Genomic DNA, 25025 nt, shown 5'->3' on the forward strand with positions numbered 1-25025 from the left:
CGTTATCCGGTCGATTACATTAGCAGTTTGTCTTTTTTCTTCCACTACGAGCGCTAATGTGAGTCAATGCAGAGTTTCACTCCACTTAAGCCCATATGACCGAGCTCGATAGCTGCAGTCGCTTAAGTGTGGCCAGTATCCAGTATTCGGGAGATAGTAGGTTCGAACCCCACTGTCGGTAGCCCTGAACATGGTTTTCCGTGGTTTCCCATTTTCACACCAGGCAAATGCTGGGGCCACGGCCGCTTCCTTCCCACTCCTAGCCCTTCCCTGTCCCATCGTCGCCATAAGACCTATCTATGTCGGTGCGACGTAAACCAAGTAGCAAAAAAAAAAAAAAAAGCCCATATGATCTACATTCAGTGTGGACATTTTTCAAAAATCAAAAAACGGCTGAGGGTACTGAACCAAGGAACACATTACAGAAATAATTATGTACATAAGTTAATTTGGCTAGGATTTGAAGAAAACGAGTACAGAAACAAGCGATTTTAAGCTGCTTTTTCGGAACTGCGCTTAGGCCGGAAGTGATTTTTCGAAATTTATTTTTATAGTTTGATAGAGCTATCCAAGACCCACAATTTGAAACATTTCCGGACCCTTTAGCCCTTGAACTTTCGGCACAATTGAGTAAATTGCTTAATTTTACGTTTTTCATAGTATGGGGAACCCTACTTCGCTAAAAAAAATTTTCAGCATTAAAATGTTCAGCTTTTCATAAGGTAAGCCTGCTGTTGTATTGCGCCCAAATTTGTGACGCATACGGAAAGTTACCTACGGAAGTATTCGACTGGGCCAGTGAATTATCTACTGTTTGACAAACCTGTGTAATTAGAAGTGCACTCTCCGTACACGAACAATAGCTGTAATAGAAAATCCTTCTTTGTTTCAGTATTTCGTACCGAATCATGAAACCTTTTCCTAATTCGAGGATTTCGAGTAGGGCTCAGTCCAAATAGTTTTCCAGGTGTAAAGATATTTCTGGTTCGAATGACTTAGATATTAAACCCTTGTAACTCAAGCGTCAGTCAGCCCATCAATAATATTAGTGACATATCTTGAACCATTGTACTTAGGAATTAAATGTAGGGCTACGTGATGCGCAGGTACGATACGCGTTCTAACCAATCAAATATCAGAACGATATCATTACACACATGTGGTAGGAACTTAATTGCCGTGTTTGTAAACAACTTGAGATGGCTAGCACCAACCACGTGTGTAAAATGCGAAGAAATAAACTTAGCTTCTTGGAAGCAAGTTTTTTAATTCAGCACCAAACATGTAGACCTTGATCAGCGGGAAGGAGATGGCCTTGGCTGGCAAATCTACCTACAATGTCGGGTTCGCTTCGTACTCTTGTCCCAAGTAAGTTTCTATTGAGTGTTTTAGTGGAATTTTTATACAAGTAATAATATTTATACAAGTAATGTCCTATAGTGTTTAATTGTCTGCACACCTCCCGAACTAACCATACACTTATGTACCGTACGGACTTTTAAATACCTTTCATCTCAGCAAGCAAAACCGTGACCGTATTCGTTCGCAGACCACCGTAAGGTTGAATAACAAGGTTTTACGAGTGTAAACTTAGATTTTTGTTCCCCATATGGGACATGCTAAGCAAACTGAGGATATAGAGCCTACTGGTGAACACGATATTCGTACGTATAGAGGAGAACCTGGCGGCCGTGCAAAATTTGATCTCTTGTGCAGAAATGTAAGTAGAAATTCAAGAGCAAGGTGTAACTTCCAAGTATAATAACTGAGCACATGTCCTCGTAAGATTCTTTACTTAGACATTTCTTCTTGTAGCCTGTACGTTGCTTGATTGGAAATGATTTATCTTCTTCTACTATCGGTACCACTTTTTCCACACTTGTGGGTTCGCGGGTGCGAATTGTGTCGCACGTGTGGATTTGGCCCTGTTTTACGGCAGGATGCTCTTCCTGACGCCAAGCCTATGTGGAGGGATGTAATCACTATTACATGTTTCTGTGGTGGTTGGTGTGTTGTCTGAATATGAAGAAGAGAGTGTTGGAACAAACACAAATTCGCAGTCCCTGAGCCAGAAGAATTAATCACACGCGATTAAAATCTCCCTACCCAGCCGGGAATCGAACCCAGGACCCTCTGAACCGAAGGCCTTAATGCTGCCCATACTGGAAATTATTTATGTGGTACCGGTAAACTTGTGTGTTGCTATTTACTCTCATTTTCGCTCTCGTGATACATGTAGTAGTGTTTTAGATAGTGAGAGATTTTGTTCGCAGAAATGGCAATATTTACTTTTTTTGTGGTTTTCAACTTCAGCTTTATGTCTGAGAAATGATTAGTGTTTGCAGATTTGAGGGCAACTACTGTAGCCTCAATTCGTACTTTCACAAAATCACCTATTCTGTAGGCCTACATCTTGTCGATCCATGAAAAACGTGTAAAATGATCATATTAGGTCATCTTTAAAAATATGTTGTGCTTTAAGGCAACCTTTATTCTCAAAAGGAATATTGGTCGCGCACACCGGAACTTTTCAGGAATATTTTAGGCCCTAAGTTTAATATCATAGGGATACTTAACTTAATTCGGAGGATAAGAACGTCTTGGTCACTAGCTTGTGTATTTACTTTTGCAGCGCAGTTAGTCGTCGGCCTTCTCAAATCAAATCAAAATCTCTTTATTTGCAAATGAGGTGTCTACCTCGGTGGCAAATGGTACACTAAAATACATTATTGTCAAGTATTAAATATTAAATTAACAAGAGAAGAAAATTTTCCTATAATACAATATTATACAATTTACACTCGCAATTTTTTCTATTAAAGCTCATCCTTAATAAATTTATATTGTTTACAAAATTCTACTTATAATATCTCCTCTACTACTTACAAATATAGTCAACTGATATACGGTATGTGGAATTACTTCAAATGATACTATACAACTGGTATAAGATTAAAATTTACATTGCATTTATTTACTATTTTTAAATCCATTCTGGAACCTAACTAGCATAACGACCTGCTGCGTCTTAACCAGAGCCCCTTTTGCCACCACTTTTCAGAGTTCCTGAAGGGCCTTCACAGCTACCGTAGCGGTCCCAGGGCCTTCGAAATCCCCACTCTACTTCACCCTACAGGCAGTCCCCTACTTTGCCTGTCCAAACTCCTTAGACCAGGGGATGGAATTAATTTATTCACACACATTTTTTATTTATTAACCTGCACTGGTCAAATGGCCTCTAACATTTCATTTATTTTCTCTGTTGCTGTTTATTCTCTTCTTGAATATCTGTACAGATTTTGGAAAAGGATCAAACACTACCCCTGGTAAACTGTTCCGCTCCTTCACGCCCTTCCCAATGAATGAAAATTTACCCCAATTGCTTCAGCTGAAATTCCTTCTAATTTTATATTTGTGGTCAGTCCTGCTGATATAATTATTTTCCAACTGAAGCCTCTCACAGATATCTCCCCATGCTTCTTCTCCTGTATAGGCTCTATATAATACTATAAGTAGAGTTTTCTCCCTTCTCTTACTTAAAGTTTCCCACCCTAGTTCCTTTAACATTTCTGATACACTACTCTTTCTCCTGAAATCCCCTGTTACAAATCTTGCTACTTTCCTCTGCACACCATCTAGTTATTTTAATAGGTATTCTTGGTGAGGATCCCAAACACTGTTTGCATATTCCAATAATGGACAAACCATACTTAAGTAACTTTTTTCTTTTAATTCTTTGTTGCATCCTTTAAGTAGCCTCATTATGACATGTAACGATCTGTATGCTTTCCCAACAATGTCATCCACATGACCCTTCCAGTGCAAATTACTTTCAAATCTCACACCTAAGTATTTGTACTTGCCATCTTTTGGGAAAACTACCTCATCCAAAGTATATTCAAATTCAGTTTTAAAGCTCCTGTTTGTAAATGTTGTAACAGTTGATTTGCCTCCATCAACCTTCATATTATTCTCTTCAACCCATTGTTGGATACTCTCAAGGTCTCTTTGTAATTCTGAACAATTCTCAATGGTATTTATTTCCCTATAAACAATTATGTCATCTGCATACAATCTTATTTTTGATGTTATATTATTCCCTAAATTATTTACATATATTAAGAAAAGTAACGGACTGATTATACTACCCTGTGCAATTCCCTTCCAAACTTCCTGTGATACATTATTTCCTACTTTGACTTTCTGAACCCTTGAATTTAGAAATGTTTTTATCCAATGTGTAACCCTTACGTCCAATCCTATTCCCTCCAATTTCTTTAATAATATTCCATGTTCCACTCTATCAAAGGCTTTGGAAAGATCTATGGCTATGCCATCTAACTGGCCTCCTGAATCCAATTGATCTGATATGTCCTGCTGAAATCCCACCAGTTGTGCCTCACAAGAAAATTTCTTTCTAAATCCATACTGGCTCCTCATGAACCAATTTTTATCATCACATATCCCTCTGATGTATTTTGATATTAAACTCTCCAGTATTTTACAAACTATACTGGTCAGGCTGATTGGTCTGTAGTTCTCTCGTTTCCTTTTATCACCCTTTCCTTTATAAATTGGTATTATTATAGATTCCTTCCATTCTTTTGGTATTACACTATTATTTATGACATAGTCAAAAAGAAATTTTAAATAAGGCACTATGTACCACCCCATTGTCTTTAATACCTCCCCAGTAATTTGATCACTTCCTGCTGCTTTTCCTTGCTGAAGTAGTTGGATTTCTCTGAAAATATCTCCATTTGTGAATGAGAAGCTTCTTGTTTCCCTCTGTGTGTACTCTCCATCTTCTGTTTCGGTTTCCAACTCCTGACAATCATCTACTGAATCTCTGAATTCCCTACTAAAGAGGTTTGCTTTCTCAGTATCTGTTAAATAGTGATCACCTCCTTCTCCCACCACTGTAGGAATTTGGATTCCTTTTCCTTTTTGATTCCTGATATATGAATGCAGCTTTTTCCATTTCTCTTTGTGGTCATTACCCTCTTGAAGTATGCCATTCATATAACTCTCATTTGCTTCCTTTTTCACTTTATTCAGTTCCCTCATTAGCTGTTTTCTAGTTTCTCTACTCTCCCTACCCTCTTTGATTTTCCTGTTTACTATTCTACATTTTCTTTTTAATTTTCTTATTTCCCTTGTATAATAAACAGGGTCTGAGGTCATTTTACCCTTCTTAAAAGGTACAAATCTCTTCTCTCCTTCCCAAATGATTCCTTTAAATTTAGCCCAAAGTGTATCCCTTCACTTATCCAACAAGTGAATTGTGATTTAAGCTAAGTCCCAAATTCATCAACTTTAGTTTTTCTGTACAATTTCTTGTCTTGTGTGACCTTCTTATTAAGGCTTTGTAGTACCAGTCCTATATCCATTATTATAGCCTTATGGTCACCTATTCCTTCAATTACCTCAGTTTTATCAACAATTTCCCATGGTTTAACCAAGAATACATCTACCTAGTAAGTTATTGAGATGAGTCGGTTCTTGTACTACTTGTGTATATCCTCCCTCCCAAATGAACTTATTTGCCAGTTTCTGTTCATGGGCTTCACTTGCAGCTCCATTCCATTCAACTTCAGGCAAGTTTAGATCTCCCCCAATTATTACCATATCATTATTATTGTTTTTATGAGTATAACCTATTATTTTCTCAAATATTTCCATGACTCTTTCCTCTCTTCCAGGCCTGTATGTTCCTATAATTCCTACCTCCTTCATATTATCACAAACTATTTTTATCCCTAAACCATTCATGTGAACAATAAGTTTCCTTCACCAGAATAAACACACACCTTCCTCCCTTTTTATCTTCTCGGTCTCTACGATAAACTGTGTACCCTTCTGGAAATACTACTCTATTACCCACCCCTTCTCTCAACCACGATTCCACTCCTATCACCACATCAGTCTCATAAGATTCCATCAATGTACCGAATTTTAATTGTTAATTTACTACACTCTGACAGTTTACCAAGAGCAATCTCAGACCCCCTTCCTCCCTAAAACTTGACTGTTGTAATTGGGTAACTTGAAATTCCTTACCTTCCTGAGTTTCATTTTCTAGTTGGCTGAACCAGCTTGAAGTAAAGCTGGCTCTTTCTACTAGTTTTCCTGGTCAGTATTATAACTCAAGGGAGTTTTTTTACAGTACATATCTTAAGATTAATAAAATCTAGAACAATATTTGCTATCTTTCGTTTACCTGAATTGTTTAGATGAAGGCCATGCTTTGTATAACAGTGTCTCTCGAAACTGCTGCTATCAATTACTGTACCTGTGTATTACGAAAATGTTTACAAATTTTAACCATATCTGTATTAACTTTCTCCACTTCAACGTTCACACACGAGTCTCTAATCAAATCATGCCTGTGGGGCACGTTCACTACAAAGATATTAGCGTGAGTCAGCTTACCGAGTGTACATTTAAGTTAGGAAATTACATTCTTAGCGTCATTGTGAGCTACGTCGTTCGTCCCGCCGATGATCACTACTGCATCACGACTTCCGAGATTTCTTGTTGCCTGTTCCGTGTTTTCCAATACCTTCTTGATTGGGGCCCCAGGATAGATGACGGCCGATGCTGCAATATCTTCATTGTTCATTTTCTCCGCAATTCCCCTCGCCTGGCTATCACCAAATATACGAATGTTCGACACTTTCGCCGATGCACTGTGTGGGATTTTAGGCCTAACTTTGCCGCTTCTCTTAACGGATTTTGCGCTATACTTTTGGCTGCTTACCATACGGATAGGCTACCTTGCGTATCGCTTATTTCCCTCAGGGCTGAAAATCTATTTTTGGTGTCAATTACAAAGTTGTACACGTTTCCTCCTAGAATCTGAAGCAACTTGACACCACGCGCTAGAATTCACGGAGCCACCTGTGTTCTGAGTGTTTACTGGTACCGGTACCGTACTTTCGATTCCAGTAAACGTACCCTACCTTCTCCTTTAAAATCTCACTCTCCGCTTTTACTGCTTGTAAATCCTGTTGCAATAAAGAGAGAATTACAAGTACAATTCATTACCTCCATCCCCCAAGGAATGAGACGCCAGCGATTCGTTGACCGTTGTAGGCCTAGGTTTGTTACCGCTATTCAAATTGCTCTCGCCACAGCTAACACAGGTCCAAGTATCTTCATTTTTAACAAAACCAGCACTACATATACACTCAAAATGGTACCAAATTAAACACTTTACATTATAGATACCATTCTTCACTCGCTTCTTGTTTACACCACTCTTATTCCCGATTATTTCGCAAGAGAACCGGGAGCTATCTTCACTTACATCCTTCGCTGACGCCATCTTCTGTTCCCAATAAAACGGGTTCAAACCCGGTTGAGGTATATGAAATTTGAGAGTATTCAAAGATGAACACTCTATGCCCTGGCTTTCGGTACCGGTACCTACGTTAAAAATCTTCTGCGGAATAAAATCTTTACATCCCGTTCCAAGTGCCAGATTAAACTCAATGGAAAGCCGGTAGGCGATTGGAATCTCGGGGAACCCGCGTAAATCTCCCAGTAGGCGTCGTACGTTTTCAGTTTTACCAATTAACAACTTTAATAAAACAATGTCATTACATAAAACGAACATTAACGATTATTAATTTTATTTAACAAATTAACATAAGTTACCGGTATGTTGTATGTTATTTAACAAAATGTAAGAGGCCTATTAATCCACAGTACCGGTACATTTTTAAAAAAATATGGATTTTAAGAAATCAACTACACTTTTAAACACTCACTTTCCTCATCCTTTGTGGTGAAATCTTTCAGAATATCTTCGAAGTCTTATATTTTGCAAGATGTATTCGGTTGCTATAATGGCAAGTGAGTTCGGTCGCTCTAATGTCAATGAAGATCGATGACAATTTTTCAGCAGTTTTAACTTTTAAAATGTCCGGTTAAATGGTTAGCGTGCTGGCCTTTGATCACAGGGGTCTCGGGTTCGATTCCCGGCAATGTCGGGAATTTTAACCATCATTGATTAATTTCGCTGGCACGGGGGCTGGGTGTATGCGTCGTCTACATCATCATTTCATCCCGCATCACGAAGCGCAGGTTACCTACGGGAGTCAAATCAAAAGACCTGCACTTGGCGAGCCGAACTTGTCCTCGGACACTCCCGGCACTAAAAGCCATACGCCATTTCATTTCCACTTCAAAAATATTCGTTCATCGATAGCGTTCATAATCATGAGACACCTTTGAATTCTTAGCACTGTCGTAACATTTTGGAACGTTGATTGCGTCATATTTTCAAGAATATTTTCGTTTGCTTTTGCCTTTTTTATAAGGAATTCTAATTTAGGAACAATTATTCTGTATCGATTATTTTTTACAAACTGTCAGCTGGCAGAAGATGAGTTTCTAGAGCCTGCATGATACAACATTTTCTAGTGCCTTTAATGTAAAGTTTTTGTTTCTTTGAGTTGATTCATTCTTTTCTATCTTTTGGAAATAATGTAAGCAAGCTCGATTGTAACTTTCATTAAAGATTAAATCAATGTTATTGTGTTCCGCTGTCGCAGGGCGCCTAAAAGGCGTGGGTCTCATAGGTCGGTGCCTACTGTGCCTATTTTGTAATCTGTTACTGCCCCTGTGAAAACATCTACAGCAATTCACGGGAAGTTCAAACTATTATTATTATTATTATTATTATTATTATTATTATTATTATTATTATTATTATTGCCCAGCCAGGTCAGGGAATTTTACCTCGATCTGAGGACTGGTTCAAGGTCCACTCAGCTTACGTGATTACAATCCTAATCCAAAGTACCTCGGGGTAACGCTTGACCGAACCCTATCTTATAGAAAGCATCTTGAAAACCTCTGATCTAAGTTGAGATCACGTAATAATATTCTGTTTAAATTGTGTGGAACTTCATGGGATGCTTCAGTGGACACATTACGACGTACTGCGCTTGGCCTTGTGTATTCTGCAGCTGAATACTGCTCTTCAGTATGGCTTAACAGTTGCCACGTGAAGAAAGTCGATGTACAACTTAACACCACCATGCGTATCATCTCTGGTACTCTGAAGCCTACTGCAACGCACTGGCTGCCAGTCCTGTCCCACATTGCTCCACCAAGCCTGTAACGTTCAAGAGCCCTTGTTCAAGAATATGATAAGATCATGTCCAATCCAACTCTACCTATCCATAGAGATGTTGCATATCTCTGGAGACAAAGGCTAAAATCCCGTAAGCCACCGATGAAAACAGCTAAGAATCTAATGGATGCTGGTTTCAATTTAAAAGAGGAATGGAAAGAGCAATGGATTCGTACAGCTCCGGAGTGGCCAAGCCTCTTTAATCCAAACCATGCCCCAGCTGGTTTCAGCTTGCCAAGAAGAACGTGGGCATCACTAAACAGGTTCCGCACAAATTGTGGAAGATCTGCATTCTCCCTTCACCAGTGGGGCTTCAGGGACTCTCCAGCGTGTGATTGTGGTGTTTTAGTCCAGACCATGCATCATATAATGGACGAATGCCCTCTGCGTGCTTATGGTGGAGACCGAAAAGACTTTGCTGATGTCTCAGTATACCTAGTGCAGTGGATAAAGAATTTAGATATTCATGTGTAATTGTTCCCTACTTACCATGTATTCTTTGCAGGTTTTTCTTTTGTATAATATTGTATATACTTGTCCATTCTGTAAATTCCATACGCTTAATAATAATAATAATAATCTGACAGTGAGATAGCAGCCCCGGTCTGGAAAGCCAAGAACAACTGCTAAGAGGATTTTTCATGCTGACCACAACATACCTCATAATCTGCAGGCCTTAAATCTGCCGGCCTTCCGGCTGAGTAGTGGTTGCTTGTTAGGCCATGGCCCTTCGGGACTGTTGTGCCATGGGATTTTATTATTATTATTATTATTATTATTATTATTATTATTATTATTATTATTATTGCACCATTTGCTGCATAAACCACTAGTTCCCTTCTGTTTTCTCAGGTTTTAGTGTATAGCCGTACAATTATCAACCTAAACAAAATGAGTTCTGAGGGGTCAGAGGTTTTTATCTTCTCGGGAACACTTCGTTTCTACTCATGTGTACCAGAGTTCTCTTTCCTAACCTCCCTCGGCCAATAATAGTTGTTTTCCAAAACTACCGTTATAGATTTGCGAGGCACATTGAGTCTTTCATATTTCCGGCTTTTTTTATGTTCGTCATCACACCGACCCAGACATGTCATTTGCCTGGTGTGGAAATGAGAAACCAAGGAAAACCATTTTCAAGGCTGTCGACAGTAGTTTGAACCCACTATCTTCTGAATGCCAGCACACAGCTACATGACCTGGACTAAGGCCATACCCAGGAGGGAGGGGGGGGGGGGGTTGAGGGGTTCAACCCCCCTCCGAAATAAAAATGAACTTGATAAATTTAATCAGCACATATGGGTTTTGAAATATAATAAATTAGAAATATTATGAAAACAAGCATTTGCAAAATAAATAGTTGAATTTAACTTATAAAATCTGTGACATTCTTAAATATTTCTCTATAATTATAGTTAACAAATTTACTGAAAACATACATTGATATTTTAATTTTGGTGATATATACAGATTATTTGCTTTTAATGTTCTTAATAAATGTTTCACCATCATTCAATATTAATCTTGGGTAAAACAAGGAGGGACAAGATAAGAAATGAAACCATATGAAACACGCTACACATCAACCCTCTAAAACAATGGAGAGAAATAGGCTGAAATGGTTCAGCCACATCAAAAGAATGGAACAAGAAAGATTACCAAGAAGAGCTCTGGAATGGACAGAATCTGGAAGAAGACCAATTGGAAGACCACGAACAAGATGGAGGGATCAGGTGGAGGTTGATGTAAATCGGAGAGGACTAGAGTGGCAGACAGTGATGAAGGATAGAATGTGGCAAAAAAGAGAAGATTGGAAGAGGCTCTGTGAATGACCTGCATAAGCAGAAATGTATCAGGAAGAAGAAGAAGAAGAAGAAGAAGAAGAAGAAGAAGAAGAAGAAGAAGAAGATTCAACATTATTTTCTTTTCACACCAAGTGATTCATTCTAGAATGGTTTGCTTGGGTATTTATTAGCGTCATGCAAACACAGAAAATGGAAAACAAGGTCTATAAATATTGAAAACAGCAAACAGGTATCAAATCAAGTCATGTACAGAGATCATAGGAACAAGAAGGAACATGGAATAGGACGAACATAATGACAGGACACAAAGAGGACACAAGGACAAACATGTTCCTGTCTCTCCTAACATGCCTTATCTTAATATTGTAAATGTTGAAATAGCCAACTTATTAATTTGAATAGTTATAAGTAAGGCTCGGAAGTTGAAGATCTATAACTTTCCCAAGAAAATATCTATGAAAAAACATATAAATACAGAAAAAAGGACCTAAAAACTGGCAAAAAAGGACATAAATATACAATCCAAATTCATTCATAATTTTAGTTTTAATTAAATATTTAATGAAGGAATATAATGTTTAAAAATGCAAAATTCTGGTGGTATGTGACATACAGTGCAAAAATATATGAGTGAAATACTTCTTCTTTCAGATAGATTAAAAAAGCAATTCAGTGTTTGTTAAAAAATTATTTGCAGAATTTAGAATGAAATATTTGTCCACCTCCAATGAATTCAGCGAACCCGCAATGGACATACTGGTGAAAGAAATTGAAACTAGTATAACTAGAATCCTATTTGGCTTAACCACACCAGGGTTACAGAAATTGGAATTTGGAAATCTTTACCTCAATAGTCTTTGCAGTATATCACAATAATCGTCTCTAGGTTCTTAGGTGTAAAGGATCACCAGTTTCCTGACAGCACGTTGCAAAACATTGATAAACTTCTCTCCACATCAGCGGATGTTAAAGAGTTCCTACTTGAAGCAAGTGAGTGTGATCTTCCTCTTCAAAAACACTCACATCAAAATTGTCTCCTTTCAATATTTCACTTATCTCGCACATAATTTGATACCCCTGCTTTTTTCATGCACTAGTTTCATTTCATTTTCTGTCTTTTCAGATATGATTAAAATATATGAATTTATTAGAGAAAAGATGTTCAAGAGGTGATGGATGAACTATCGATGATTTGAATTGAGAATCGGCAGTAAAAGAAGGTGAAGTTGTAAAAAGAAAGCCATTAAAGGCTCTGTCAAACAGGAAGCAGACTGTCCACATGGACGAAATGACTGCAGGCTGTCGTGGACTGGGGTAGTCAAATAGAATGCGGACAAGTCAGGGGAACCGGTGTTAAAGCAGTCGTAATCAAATGCGTATCGACTCAATTTTTTTCTTTCTTGAACTGGTGTTATCATTTTGTTGTTTTAATCAAATGTCCAGCACCCTCTATAGGTGGGGGATACAGAAAAATAATGCACCCATGGTATCCCCTGCCTGTTGTAAAAGGCAGCTAAAAGGGGCAACCAAGCAATAATGCATTAGAACTTTGAGATTGCTTGTGATCTTTGTGATCGACGTGCCGTGTGTCATACAGGTGTTCATGATCACGCAGTAGATCAATTAATTTCTCCGTATCTTCTGGAGACATTGTTCAGTGTTGGCCACGCAAACTCTGTGAAAATCTACAACTGTCTGCCAGTAGCTGCGAACTAGTCTGGTCCACTGTGGTAGGCCACCTTCTGTTTGATCAGGATGATGTAACATAACAGTGTACAGAGTCCGCACTGACAAAAGCGGCCAGTCCGCAAGCACAGTCCACTTCCTGTTTGACAGAGCCTTTAGACCTTAAAAAAGTCTTTAAAAAAAGGACCAGTAACCCAAAACACGCCAAAAAAAGACAAAAAAAGATGAATACAACCCACCATTTTCTGGTCTACAATGACCCAAAATGAACACATATTACAATGGGCCTCGTCTTCAGACACTGAGGAAAACAAGGATTTTTCCTCAACTTCCAAGCCCTAGTTATAAGCCTAAAATTTATGATAATTTTTGTCTTCAATTTATGATACATTTGTTATCATTTCATGTGGATCACATTTCAGGTATTATTCTATATTTCTGACATTTTCTCCAGTTTTCTCGGGTCACTGCTGATGTGGATAAAGCCCTGTTTTATGGTAGGATGCTCTTCATGACACTAACCCTATGTGTAGATATGTAATCATTGTTGCATGTTTATATAGTTGTTAGTAGTATGATATGTTGTGTGGAGGTGATTTGAATTAAGGCAATCACAAATACCCCATCCTTGAGTTGGAGGAATTAAACAAACATGATTAAAATCCCCAGACCAGCCAAATATTGAAATTGGGGTCCTATGAAACTAAATCCACTACACTGACACTTCATCCAAGAAGGCTGGCTTAAAACAATTACCATAGTCGATAGTAAAATATTCAAGCAACTGATTAGTTTTTGTAACTTGATTCCTTATTAAGAAAAGGGGTTTATTTTCCACCTAATCATTACATTGATATGATGTAATTTTTTGATAAATTCATTCAAGAAAAAATTTTGGACTAGTTTTGATCATATAAGCGAGCATCTTCAGCAGTTTTTAAAAGATAAAAACCAAGAAAGAGACATAGCAATCATTACACAACATAAAATGTCCATTTAAAGAAGGTCAAATAGGACCGTGAAATCTTTCAAACACTGATCATAATGTCAAAAAACATATATACAGTGGATTAAAATCTGAATGCGCCTGGTGCATGCACTGTGCATGGTGCAAAAGATGACTTCGCTTGGTTGACCACAGTGCAGTCCCCCACTCCTTGATTTGGAGCAATAGCGCTGTCTCTCTCTTTCTCCATGCCTGTCTTGCTTGCTACCCCTGTCTCCCACTTCCTCAATTGCTCCGTAGCGCTTCAAATCCGAGCTGAGTTGAGCCGAGCTTAGCCGAGTAGCCCAGAGATGAAGTGTTGGTCCGAGCCGAACCGAGCTGGACTGATGCACTGTGCACAGTAACTCTGCGCCGCTGTTTGCACAGGTGAGATTTTGGGCATTTGAGAGGCCCTGATATAGACTATGATTACATACAGTCTTGATATCGGTGCACAATCTAATGTATAAAAATTAATATTTGTTTGTTCGTTTCGACTGGACTCAAAAACTACTGGACCGATATTGCTGAAAATTTCACAATTTGTTCTTATTACTCCTGAGAGGGTTCAGGAAGTGGTCGAATGAAATCTGATGGATAGTTTTTTTATGATGAGTAATTTTATGTAAATAATTTAATGAAATGAAATGGTGTATGGCTTTTAGTGCCGGGAGTGTCCGAGGACATGTTCGGCTCGCCAGGTGCAGGTCTTTTTATTTGAATCCCGTAGGCGACCTGCACGCTGTGATGAGGATGAAATGATGATGAAGACGACACAAACACCCAGCCCCCATGCCAGCGAAATTAACCAATGATGGTTAAAATTCCCGACCCTGCCGGGAATCAAACCCATTTTTCATCAAAGATACAATTACAAATGTATTACAATGAAGAGAAGTATGATGTGATTAACAATAGAAAATCATTTAGTATTTGACTACTCACAAACAGAGTATCAAACACTAGATAGGAACTACACAGACTGAGTGAGATTGCCAGACTGACAAATGCATGTGGCAAGAGACAAAAGTATGGCAAAAATATACACCTGCTACCCTTCTTCACACCCTGCTGCCTGAGTCTACACTACTTGCTGTGGCACTGTACGAGTTGGTTAGCAGCAATGCAACATTCTGTGCGTGTTTCTGCTAGGCAAATTTTTTATGCATTAAAGAAATTAAAGGAAATAATTAGGTGATAAGACAACATGGTTTGTATGTTATTTTATATTTCCTAGTTCTACGCAGCTAAAACGGAACAAAAAATTTATTGTTTCTTCCCCACAAAGTGGAGGGGCGACTGCCCAACCTAGTCGCCCCTAATCACCACCACTGAAACTCCTTAACCAGTTATTATTGCCATAGAAGTGATCAGCAAGCCTTGTGACCTGACTCTTTCCTTTACCTCAGGTCTAGCTGAGGCTTTGTCACATAAGCTTGCCTTAACTGAAAGCACTTTAAGTAGATTACTACCTTGTTAATCACAGAGGCATCCACAAAATCAGTATTCTATAGGCTTTTATAGTGATGTAACAGTCACAAATTGTTTGCCCAATGACATATAGATGAAAAATGAAAACCTACAACCTGTTTTCTAGTCATTGACCGGGTCAGGAATGAAATGAATGAATCATATATAGGCTATTAGTACGATGGGGTCGCCACTCCCAAAGTGATTTTATTAATGACTGATAGATGCTATGAAATGAGAATGGAAAGTGTTGCTGGAATGAAAGATGACAGGGAAAACCGGAGTACCCGGAGAAAAACCTGTCCTGCCTCTGCTTTGTCCAGGACAAATCTCACATGGGGTGACCGGGATTTGAACCACGGTATTCAGCGGTGAGAGGCCGACGCGCTGTCATCTGAGCCACGGAGGCTCTGACATATAGGTATGACCTCCATTACAAACCTGTTTAATTCATTCTTCAAAGGTTTTTAGTCCTCCTCCTCTTCTCCTCCTCCTCCTCGTCATCATCATCATCATCATCATCATCATCATCATATACCACCATCTTTATTAAATATCTGGATTATATGTTGTTCCTTAGAGTGTTTAATGATTTTACAGGACCATCTCCCCTAAGAAGAAATGCCTGGTTTCAAGTTCGCTGGAATTCAAAAGCACAGGAAAGTTTACGAGCGATATTGGCTGAGGAACTCAAACAGATACAAAATGCTGGAACATGGAAAGATGAACGGGTCATCACTTCCAAACAAGGAGTGGAGATAAATGTTGCATCACAAGAAAGCAAAATCCTGAATTTTTGTGCAAACAATTATCTAGGCCTGTCTGTGAGTGTCAACATTCAAATACTGTATCATGAAAAATCTTGTAAAGTTTCTTGAGGATGCATGTTTTTAGCCTCCTTACAGATATTTTTTCAGTGTTACTTATCACTTATAATCAATGGAGTGAGGGAGAAATACACGAAATGCAAGAAACATTAAATTTCTTTGGGGCTTTTCAATTGTGAAATGACCACTGTTTCACCGCATTGTCATACTGGGGTGAAACTCTGGTAGTTTCACAATTGAAAAGGCCTAAATGGATTAAATGTTTCTAACATTTGCAGTCAATGAAATTAAATTGTAATTTCCTTCTGGAAACTTAATTTTTGAGAGAAAAAATTGCTGTTATGCTGTTAGATTGAACAGCATGATGCAAGCTGAGCAGCATGATCCAACTGTATTTTTTTAAAAAGAAACAAGGCATCTTACAATTATTGTTTGTTTTTAGCACAGCAATATCCATTTTAAACAGAGTTTTTGCAAGTATGAATAGTATTACACATTACTAGCAGTTGCAGATTGGGATGAAAAACAATACTCTAGTGTACAGTGGCATACACAGATTTTGTCAGTTGGAGTCAGTTTTAAGAGTGGTTATTCAAATGCAATTTACAGATATTAACTACTGCCACAATCCTTGCCACCATCAACTGGGGTGAATATGGTAAAAAAACTAGTTTAAAAGAAATAAAAGAAAAGGCCTATTTATGACTTTTGAAACCTCTATTCTCCTTCTTTCTTTCTTTTGTTTTGACCAACTGTGGACCACGTTAATTCAATTTCAGCTGCTTCTGGGCTTTGATCTGCGACCAGTAATCCTTCATTCTTTCACTCTGCAACCTTCTTCTCCCTTCTGTCCATGGTGTTTGGGTCCACAAACTAACTTTTTCTTGGAAACTCTTTGTGTTCTTTATTTTTGACTTGAAAGTTTCCCTGTTGCTTATTTCGAAACCTCTATTATTATTATTGTTATTATTATTATTATTGTTATTATTATTTTTTTTTTTTTTTTGGGAGGGGATCATATCAAACGGGTGACAGATAAGGCGGTGAAAACAACGATTGCGCTGAGTAGGTTAATGAGCAACATTAAAGGTCTGAAGTATAGCAAATGACGACTTCTGATGTCGATAGTTCACTCGACACTTCTATATGGTGCCGAAGTCTGGGCTGAATCTCTGAAGTTTGAAAAATACCGGCGAAGGATAGCTGCGGTACAGTGGAGATCAGCTTTGCGTATTACAAGCGCATATCACACAGTATCCGAACCTGCGGTCCTTACGATTGCAGCGGTAGCACTGATTGATTTCCTTGCCTTAGAGAGACAGCAAGTCTGGCGAACTCAAGGAGAGCTCGGAAAGAAGCATGCTAAGAAGCTAGCTTATAGACAACGAATGGAGTGGTGGTAGCAAAGATGGGAGGAAGATCCTGGAGGAAAATGGACTAAGCGGCTGATACCACGCCTAGCTGATTGGGTTGCCCGAGCTCATGGCAAGATTAACTTTTACATTACGCAACTATTGACGGGTCAAGGATACTTCCGGAAATTTCTACATATAGTAGGTAGAGCGAGCGACTTGGCGTGTATTTACTGCAATGATGTAGACGATGTATTTCACACATTTTTTGTATGCTAACATTGGTCAACTCAGAGAAGATGTTTGCATACTGAGCAAGGAGAGCTGATGCCAGAAACTATTGTGCAGGTGATGCTACAAAACCAAGAATCTTGGGATCGGATAGCAGTATATGTAGAAGGCATCCTGCATCAGAAAAAGAGAGATATGAATGCTCATGAACGGCAGTAAGGAGAAATAACGGAAGAAGAAATTAGCACGACATCGACCTGAAATAATGCGAGAGGGGTTCCGGGGCGGAGATATACGTCGAGGGAAAAGGGTGTGTGGGTTTTAGTGAGTAGGAATCTCACATGCTTGTGGAATGCAGACCCTCACAAGTGTCTCATGAAAGATTTCCCACACTTCCCTTGTAAAAAAATATATTATTATTATTATTATTATTATTATTATTATTATTATTATTATTATTATTATTATTATTATTATTATTATTATTCCAGATAGATTTATCCGTTTTTTTATGTTATAAACATGTCAATTTTCTCTTAAGTATGTGTTTAGTACAGTACCTTAGCACTAGTTTTTGACCGTAGTCAGCCCTGTGATCATAGTCAGCTCAGTTGATGGTACTAACTCCTCCTTATCCTTGCCGTTGTACTACTGCTACTACTACATACAACTAATTCTGAAACGTGCCAAAGAAAACTGTGAAATATCTGTAAAGCGGATACATTTTCATTAATTTATTGTATGGCTTTTAGTGCCGGGAGTGTCCGAGGACACGTTCGGCTCACCTGGTGCAGGTCTTTCTATTTGACTACCGTAGGCGACCTGCGCATCTGACGATGATGATGATGATGAAGAAGTAGGGTGAGAGTGAAACCCGGTGTTGGCACGCAGCCTACTCCTTCGAATAACACCAAGGGGTTTGTTCAAAGCTTTATGTCCCCATCTGACAGACAAATCACCAGCAAGAGCATCATTTGCCCTTGTTCCATATGAGAACGCGCCTTAACAATCATGGCCACCAGGCGGGCTACATATCCATTGAATATTTACAAGAAATCATGTTTACGCTGTACTTTCTTGCATAATTAATGCACTCTTTTGATGAAAATCACAGGCGATTACTTCGGATGCGTAAATTATTCAAGGAATACATGTATTTAAAAAATTATGTACAATTTATTTACATTTAAAAGGTACATCAAATACAATATACACACAATTAGTTCACCTCATTTGCACTTATTGTCATTTGGCATAAAATTACCGCATGTTTTTTTTTTCCTTCTGGAAAGTCAAATAGGGTACATCAGGTAAATTGGACACATAGGTTTGAAGTAATGACACTGGAAAATATTCTTCCCATTATGAGCTGACAATATGACCAGAAGTGTAAAAAATATGAACTAATAGAAGTACAACATTTGGAACATTACATACAATTCAGAATCGTTAAAACCATATCATATAATCAAAATTAAACAAGGTAAAATAATGTGACAACTATAGTCAGGAAGTGGACAGCGGAAGGAACCCTACAAGGTTATGGATAGAAGGAATTTTGTGGCTGAAAAATTTGACCAAAAAAACAATTTAGTTAATACCATCTTATAGTTAATACTTATTTATTATAAAAACATTAAAGAAAAGGAAATAAGGAACACTACTGGTAGCATAAACACAAGAAAGAAATAAAATCCTGATGAAATGAGTTGCATCAAAGAAAATTACAAGTTGAACATCTTAAGCAACCACCTTCACAAAAGGAATAAAAATACATGTCATAGGAAAACATTTTAAAACAAATCAGAATTACTGGAGTCAAGCTTAACGAAAAATTAATTTAAGTTACAAAACTTGATTAGAAAAAGCCTGCCTCGTGCCAACGTGAAGATGGATGAAAGACATCTTTACACAATCATAAATTACAATTGATTTCTGATAGAAAGATCAATGGGTAAAACTCCTGTGACAAATTAAAATGTGAAATAAAATAACATTAAGTTACATTAGGAAATTTAAGATTTGCTTACCTCAAAAGAAGGTAGATTTTCCATGGAGTACAGAGCTCCTGGACAACAAGTCCACTCTACATGATGCTGAAGACAGAAGTAAACCACTCTGCGACGTGCTTCCCGAAGGTAGCCCATGCTGGATGGTGCAACAGGAAATGGCACAGCAAAATTAATGACCGCACAGGAGTTACCTCTCGATTAATTTAAACCAATCAAATTTAAATTTTTAATTTGACGCTTCTTGTCTTGTCCTTGAAAACTTCTCAAAGCTTATATCTTGTGCAAGTCCCAGAAAAATCAACACGCGCAATACAGTGTCCCACAAATTTTGAAGATAAAATTTAATACCTACAATTTTAAATGATCCAAAATTTACTTCAAGAAGGCCAAATATATAAACTCTTGCAGCATATGTCACAGTTCCAACACAGGGATATTGTGCTTCACCAGAAACTGCTTGACAGAAAGTGTGTTGTGTGACATTGCATTGTCTTGGTGCAGGATCTAGGAGTGATTCTTCCACATTTCACCTTGTAGTAGGCCTGGTTAATTGTGTGACATTCTGGCGCCCAATCAACGTGAATGACTCCCCAAATGTAAATAAAAAAAAAAAATAATAATAAAATAAAATAAAAAAAATTAAAAAAATCATGGCCTTAATTCGGATTTTCTCATGCATGCTTTCTTTAATCTTGGGGAAGGACTGTTCCATTGCATGAAATGGCACTTTGTTTGGGGTTGTTTTCAATGTTTACAAGGTGGTCAGCAAAATGTTCATTATTATCTCCTTTTGCTTCATTAATTCGCATGTCCTTTGAACACACTTTTTTTCATACCAAGATCATTATGCAAAATCTGTCTGTCTCCTTGTCAAGGTTTGTTAATTCACCTAACAATTTCACAAACTTTTGCAACTTTTTGTCTGTTCTTGATGATGTTTGAAGGTGGCCAGATCATGGATCAATGGATCATCTTCAATCATTTCTCTTCCTTCTTTGAATTTTTTGAACCAGTCTAAACACTATAAACTTATCTTAACAAATATTCTCTCTCTCTCTCTCTCTCTCTATATATATATATATATAGATAGATAGGATAGGTGGTTTTCAATAAATTAATTGTAAAAATTTTAAGATATTGAATTTCAATACAGTCTAATAATGAAATTAATTTATTTATGTTATTTATTTATTTATTTATTTATTTATTTATTTATTTATTTATTTATTTATTTATTTATTCATTCATAACAGGGTATATCCCCAATTACAATGGATGGTACAAAATACATTCAATATATATATGGTACCTATATGTACAAAATAATATATAACAATTAAAAAACCAAGATTGCCATGACTAAATTAAGAATAATTTCATCACTTTAATCACCTGTAATTCAAATCCCTTTCTGCGCAATGGGTCACATGTTGTATTCTTTATTTATTACCAGTACAAGAAGTTATAACATTAATAGGAGATTTTGGGGTATGTGCATGAATAATTTATTAAGAAAATCCTTATTAAAATTAATCTTTTCTTGTTTAAGGGCCATGAAGATGTAATGAATGCAGCCAAAGATGCAATAGACAAGTATGGAGCTGGTCTGAGCTCTGTCCGCTTCATTTGTGGAACTCAACATATTCACAAAGTAAGTAGGCTATAAAGTATTTCACAAGATTTTGGGAGAAGCTTCTAGCATCTCTTGACTTCAGGCAGGCTACATTGAGCTCAAAATGACTGACAAACTTACAGTGTGAATTTTAGTCAATATGTAATTTTAAAAAATGAAATGTCTGAGGGAACTACTATTGCAATCAAAAAGTTAGACCTAAATGAGTCAATATCTGATTAGTGTTAATAGAGGATGGTTGCTCAGTTGTACTTCCTCTTAAAACAATAATCATCACCACCAATCCACTATCTGCTAGGCAGCAGTCATCTTGGCAGATATGCTGTATGTGCTATGGGCCCTTTCTTTTTTGTTCTATGAGAAAAAAATCTTCAAACTAATTCCTAAAAAACTAAATAAAATTTGGATCTGGAAGAAGTTCATTTCTTCCCATATGTAGAAACTAGCATGTGTACCTGTTCTTTGCATGGGAATTGGTAATCAATTTCACGATTCCTTCATTAATTTATGCGAAGTTACATGCCTGTATTCAAACGTTTAATACGGCATGTTAAACTGATATTCTTCTACGAAAGCACGTGGCAGTAATGTGAAGTATGATAAAGTAGAACAAAGTGGAGACAGAATGGGGTAGATCACAGAGGTTATTGAACGATACAGTTCCAAAGTTGTGCGTAATTCTCCTGGTTTCTCGGTTACATATTTTTGTTCATTTGAAACCTGGAGTGGCACTGTGGCTGATGAAACCAATTGTTGACGATAACCTCTCTTATTATCTGTTCTATCGAAAAGAGTAAAATGGCCCTTTAATTAAACCTTTTAGCCCAATTCGAAATGACATGACAGCCTGTAAAAAAGTCCATTAATGATGATGCCCATGTTATCCTCCTATCAAACAGGTGCACATAAGAAAAGCATTCTTAGAAATTACAGCTGGTAGTTTTCCATTAAGGTTGGTCACATATATTTTGTGGAAGGGTAAAATCACTGTTTTGACTTCCTATAATCCCCCAAACCAAACTGGGATTTAGAAATAATATTGAACCTAATACCTACCCAAGGACATATATATATATAAAGTTTGGTAGAAATATGTAGAGTAGTTTCACAGTTATAAGAACTCAATAGCCGGGCTAAGTGGCTCAGATGGTTCAGGCGCTGGCCTTCTGACCCCAACTTGGCAGGTTCGATCCTGGCTCAGCCCGGCGGTATTTGAAGGTGCTCAAATACGTCAGCCTCGTGGAGGTAGATTTACTGGCATGTAAAATAACTTCTGCAGGACTAAATTCCGGTACCTTGGCATCTCCAAAAATTGTAAAAGTAGTCAGCGGGATGTAAAGCAAATAAGATTATTATTATTATTAGAACTCAATAAACGGATGAACAGAAAAATCAACAAAAAAGCTAAAAATGTCCGCTTGAACTTAGACTGAAAAATGGTCTGTTAATGATATCTCCCTCATTAATCCTTGTATTGAAATGATGCAAATGAGAAAAATGTTTTAGAAATTGATTTCCGTTAAGGCAGGTAGATTTCCATTCAGTTTGATTGTGTATATTTTGTGGGAGTGGTAAATCGCGATTTTGATTTTGTATAAACCCCCAGTCAGTTCAGTGATTTAGAAACAATATTGGCCCTAAAACCTACCCAAAGACAGGTTTATTCTAAATATGAAGTTTGGTAGAAAAATATCAAGTAGTTTTCAAGTTATAAGAACTCAGACGAACAAACAAACAAACAAACAAACACACAAACAAACAAACAAACAAACAAACAAACAAACAAACAAACAAACAAACAAACAAACTGACAGACACTGAAGCTAAAAAATATTACACCTGAAACGGATAACTGAATGAAAATTTTGCCAATATAGTCAATGTACAGACACATGATCATTACGATTTTATTTATATAGATAATACACAACATAGACTTTTGGGTTTATATACCAAATAGTGTGAAACACTAAAGACTGTTCTGTACAATGTAAGCTTTAATCAATTTTCTGTTCTGTCGCTTGGTGTTACTATGTTGTCAGTCCTATGCTGTGAATTTTCTATACATAAAGGAAATTCTGTTTTGTTATTGGGAATCCTCCACCAACATTAATATAAAATTACTTGAAATTTTGCTTTCCTGTAGGAACTGGAGGAGAAACTAAAAGAGTTTCATGTTCGTGAGGATGCTATTCTTTATCCAAGTTGTTTTGATGCCAATGCAGGATTGTTTGAGACCATACTGAATGAGAATGATGCTGTATTTTCTGATGAACTTAATCATGCTTCAATTATTGATGGTATTCGCCTCTGTAAAGCCAGGAAGTTTCGATACAAGCACAAAGATATGAAAGGTAACCCAGTAAGTTATATTATGAGTTTTAAATATCAATAAGGAAAGTTTGTCTTTAAGACAATTTAATTCTTCTCTCTTGAAACAGATCTTGAAGAAAAACTGAAGAGTGTCCAGGATGCCCGTTTAAAACTCATTGCAACTGATGGGGTATTTTCAATGGATGGCAATGTAGCCCCCTTAGACAAAATATGTGATCTTGCTAAGACATACAAGGCTGTAACATTTGTCGATGATTGCCATGCAACTGGTTTTTTTGGAAAAACTGGAAGGTAAATATAGCTCTTATTCAGAATTACTGAGTGCTAAGTTAACCCGCGAGTGGTCGCTAGCCGAATTGTAACATGAGTGCTCGCACGTGAGACTTTCTCTCACATTAAAATAAAATTTAATAACATTTAAAATAAATATACCTTCTATAATTTTGCGGAGCATAACAGTGAAACAAATTAAGGAATTGAGATGTAAAGATTGCATTATACAATTTAGATTAAAAAAATGATTATCCGTATATTACAGAAACAAATTACTCCATAATGGAAATTAGCCATTAGTTCAGTCACATGTAAGTACGTAATATTCACAAAAGTACCGGGCTGAATGGCTGAGACGGTTAAGGTGCTGGCTCTCTGAGCCCTAGTTAGCAGGTTCGATCCTGGCTCGGTCCGGTGGTATTCGAAGGTGCTCAGATCTGTCAGCCGTAGTAGCTTTACTGGCTTATGAAAGAACACTTGTGCGACAAAATTTAGGCACCTTGGCATCTGCAAAAACTGCAAAAAGTAGTTATTGGGATGTAAAACAAATAACATTGTTATTAATATAGAACTTTCTGACAGTTACAATACAAAAGCAAGAATGAAGTACAATAGCTCTTCTCTCTAACATTTGAGCTAGCTGGAGTTTGTAACAGCGTTTATTTCCCAACATTCTTCCTCAACTCATAATTTTTGAAGATTCTTTTATCAGTAATTACAAATGGAGAATGTTACGCGCACGACTTAAGTCAAATACTAACGTCTACAACAGGAGAAAGTTTCCCTCTCGACTTCAACATAACATAAACGCCACTGGTCGTGCGATGACAGAACCTCTCACACAGGGTGCACGAACTCGTACAAATTTTTGTTCTGACTAGAGGAGGGGATGCTTACCCTTCAAATGTGAATCGCCTTACTCACGACAGTTATAAACTCAGCTAGAAGAGGGAACAGTCACCTCCCATGCATCGCCGGGAAGTAAACTCACAATACAAAATAATGTGAGAGAAAATCTCATATAGTGACCACTCAGGGTTAACATTAATAAATGTATAACATCAAGTCCAAATCAAGTCATAATATAAAAAGATAAGAACATCAAAAGGAACACATAACTTCCATGACTTATATTGACTCGGCATCCTTTTCTCTTACTGTATTTGTCTTGTGGTCCTAGTCTTTTGTCACTTGTATTTATATTTTATCTTTTTTGTCTCTTGTTATTTCCTGTCTTCATTTGGCTTCCTTCTTATCCCATACTTCCCGCATCAAGGC

At 37.4% G+C, this 25025-nt stretch overlaps 1 protein-coding gene across 2 annotated transcripts in view; it reads left to right on the forward strand.

Annotated features, from left to right (window-relative positions):
- Positions 1-1296: 1296 nt before the first annotated feature.
- Gcat (Glycine C-acetyltransferase) overlaps positions 1297-25025 on the forward strand; it is a 58445-nt gene continuing 34716 nt past the window's right edge. Inside the window, exons 1-5 of one of the 2 annotated variants that reach the window (XM_067148312.2) lie at positions 1297-1368; positions 15686-15909; positions 21057-21158; positions 23287-23494; positions 23582-23765. In XM_067148312.2, coding sequence (XP_067004413.1) covers positions 1338-1368; positions 15686-15909; positions 21057-21158; positions 23287-23494; positions 23582-23765 — 749 coding nt within the window. In that variant the 5' untranslated portion in view covers positions 1297-1337. The remainder of the gene's footprint in view (positions 1369-15685; positions 15910-21056; positions 21159-23286; positions 23495-23581; positions 23766-25025) is intronic. The other variant, XM_068227742.1, reaches the window with a different exon arrangement.

This window comes from Anabrus simplex, chromosome 5, assembly GCF_040414725.1.
Source record: "Anabrus simplex isolate iqAnaSimp1 chromosome 5, ASM4041472v1, whole genome shotgun sequence".
Classification (NCBI taxonomy): Eukaryota; Metazoa; Arthropoda; class Insecta; order Orthoptera; family Tettigoniidae; genus Anabrus; species Anabrus simplex.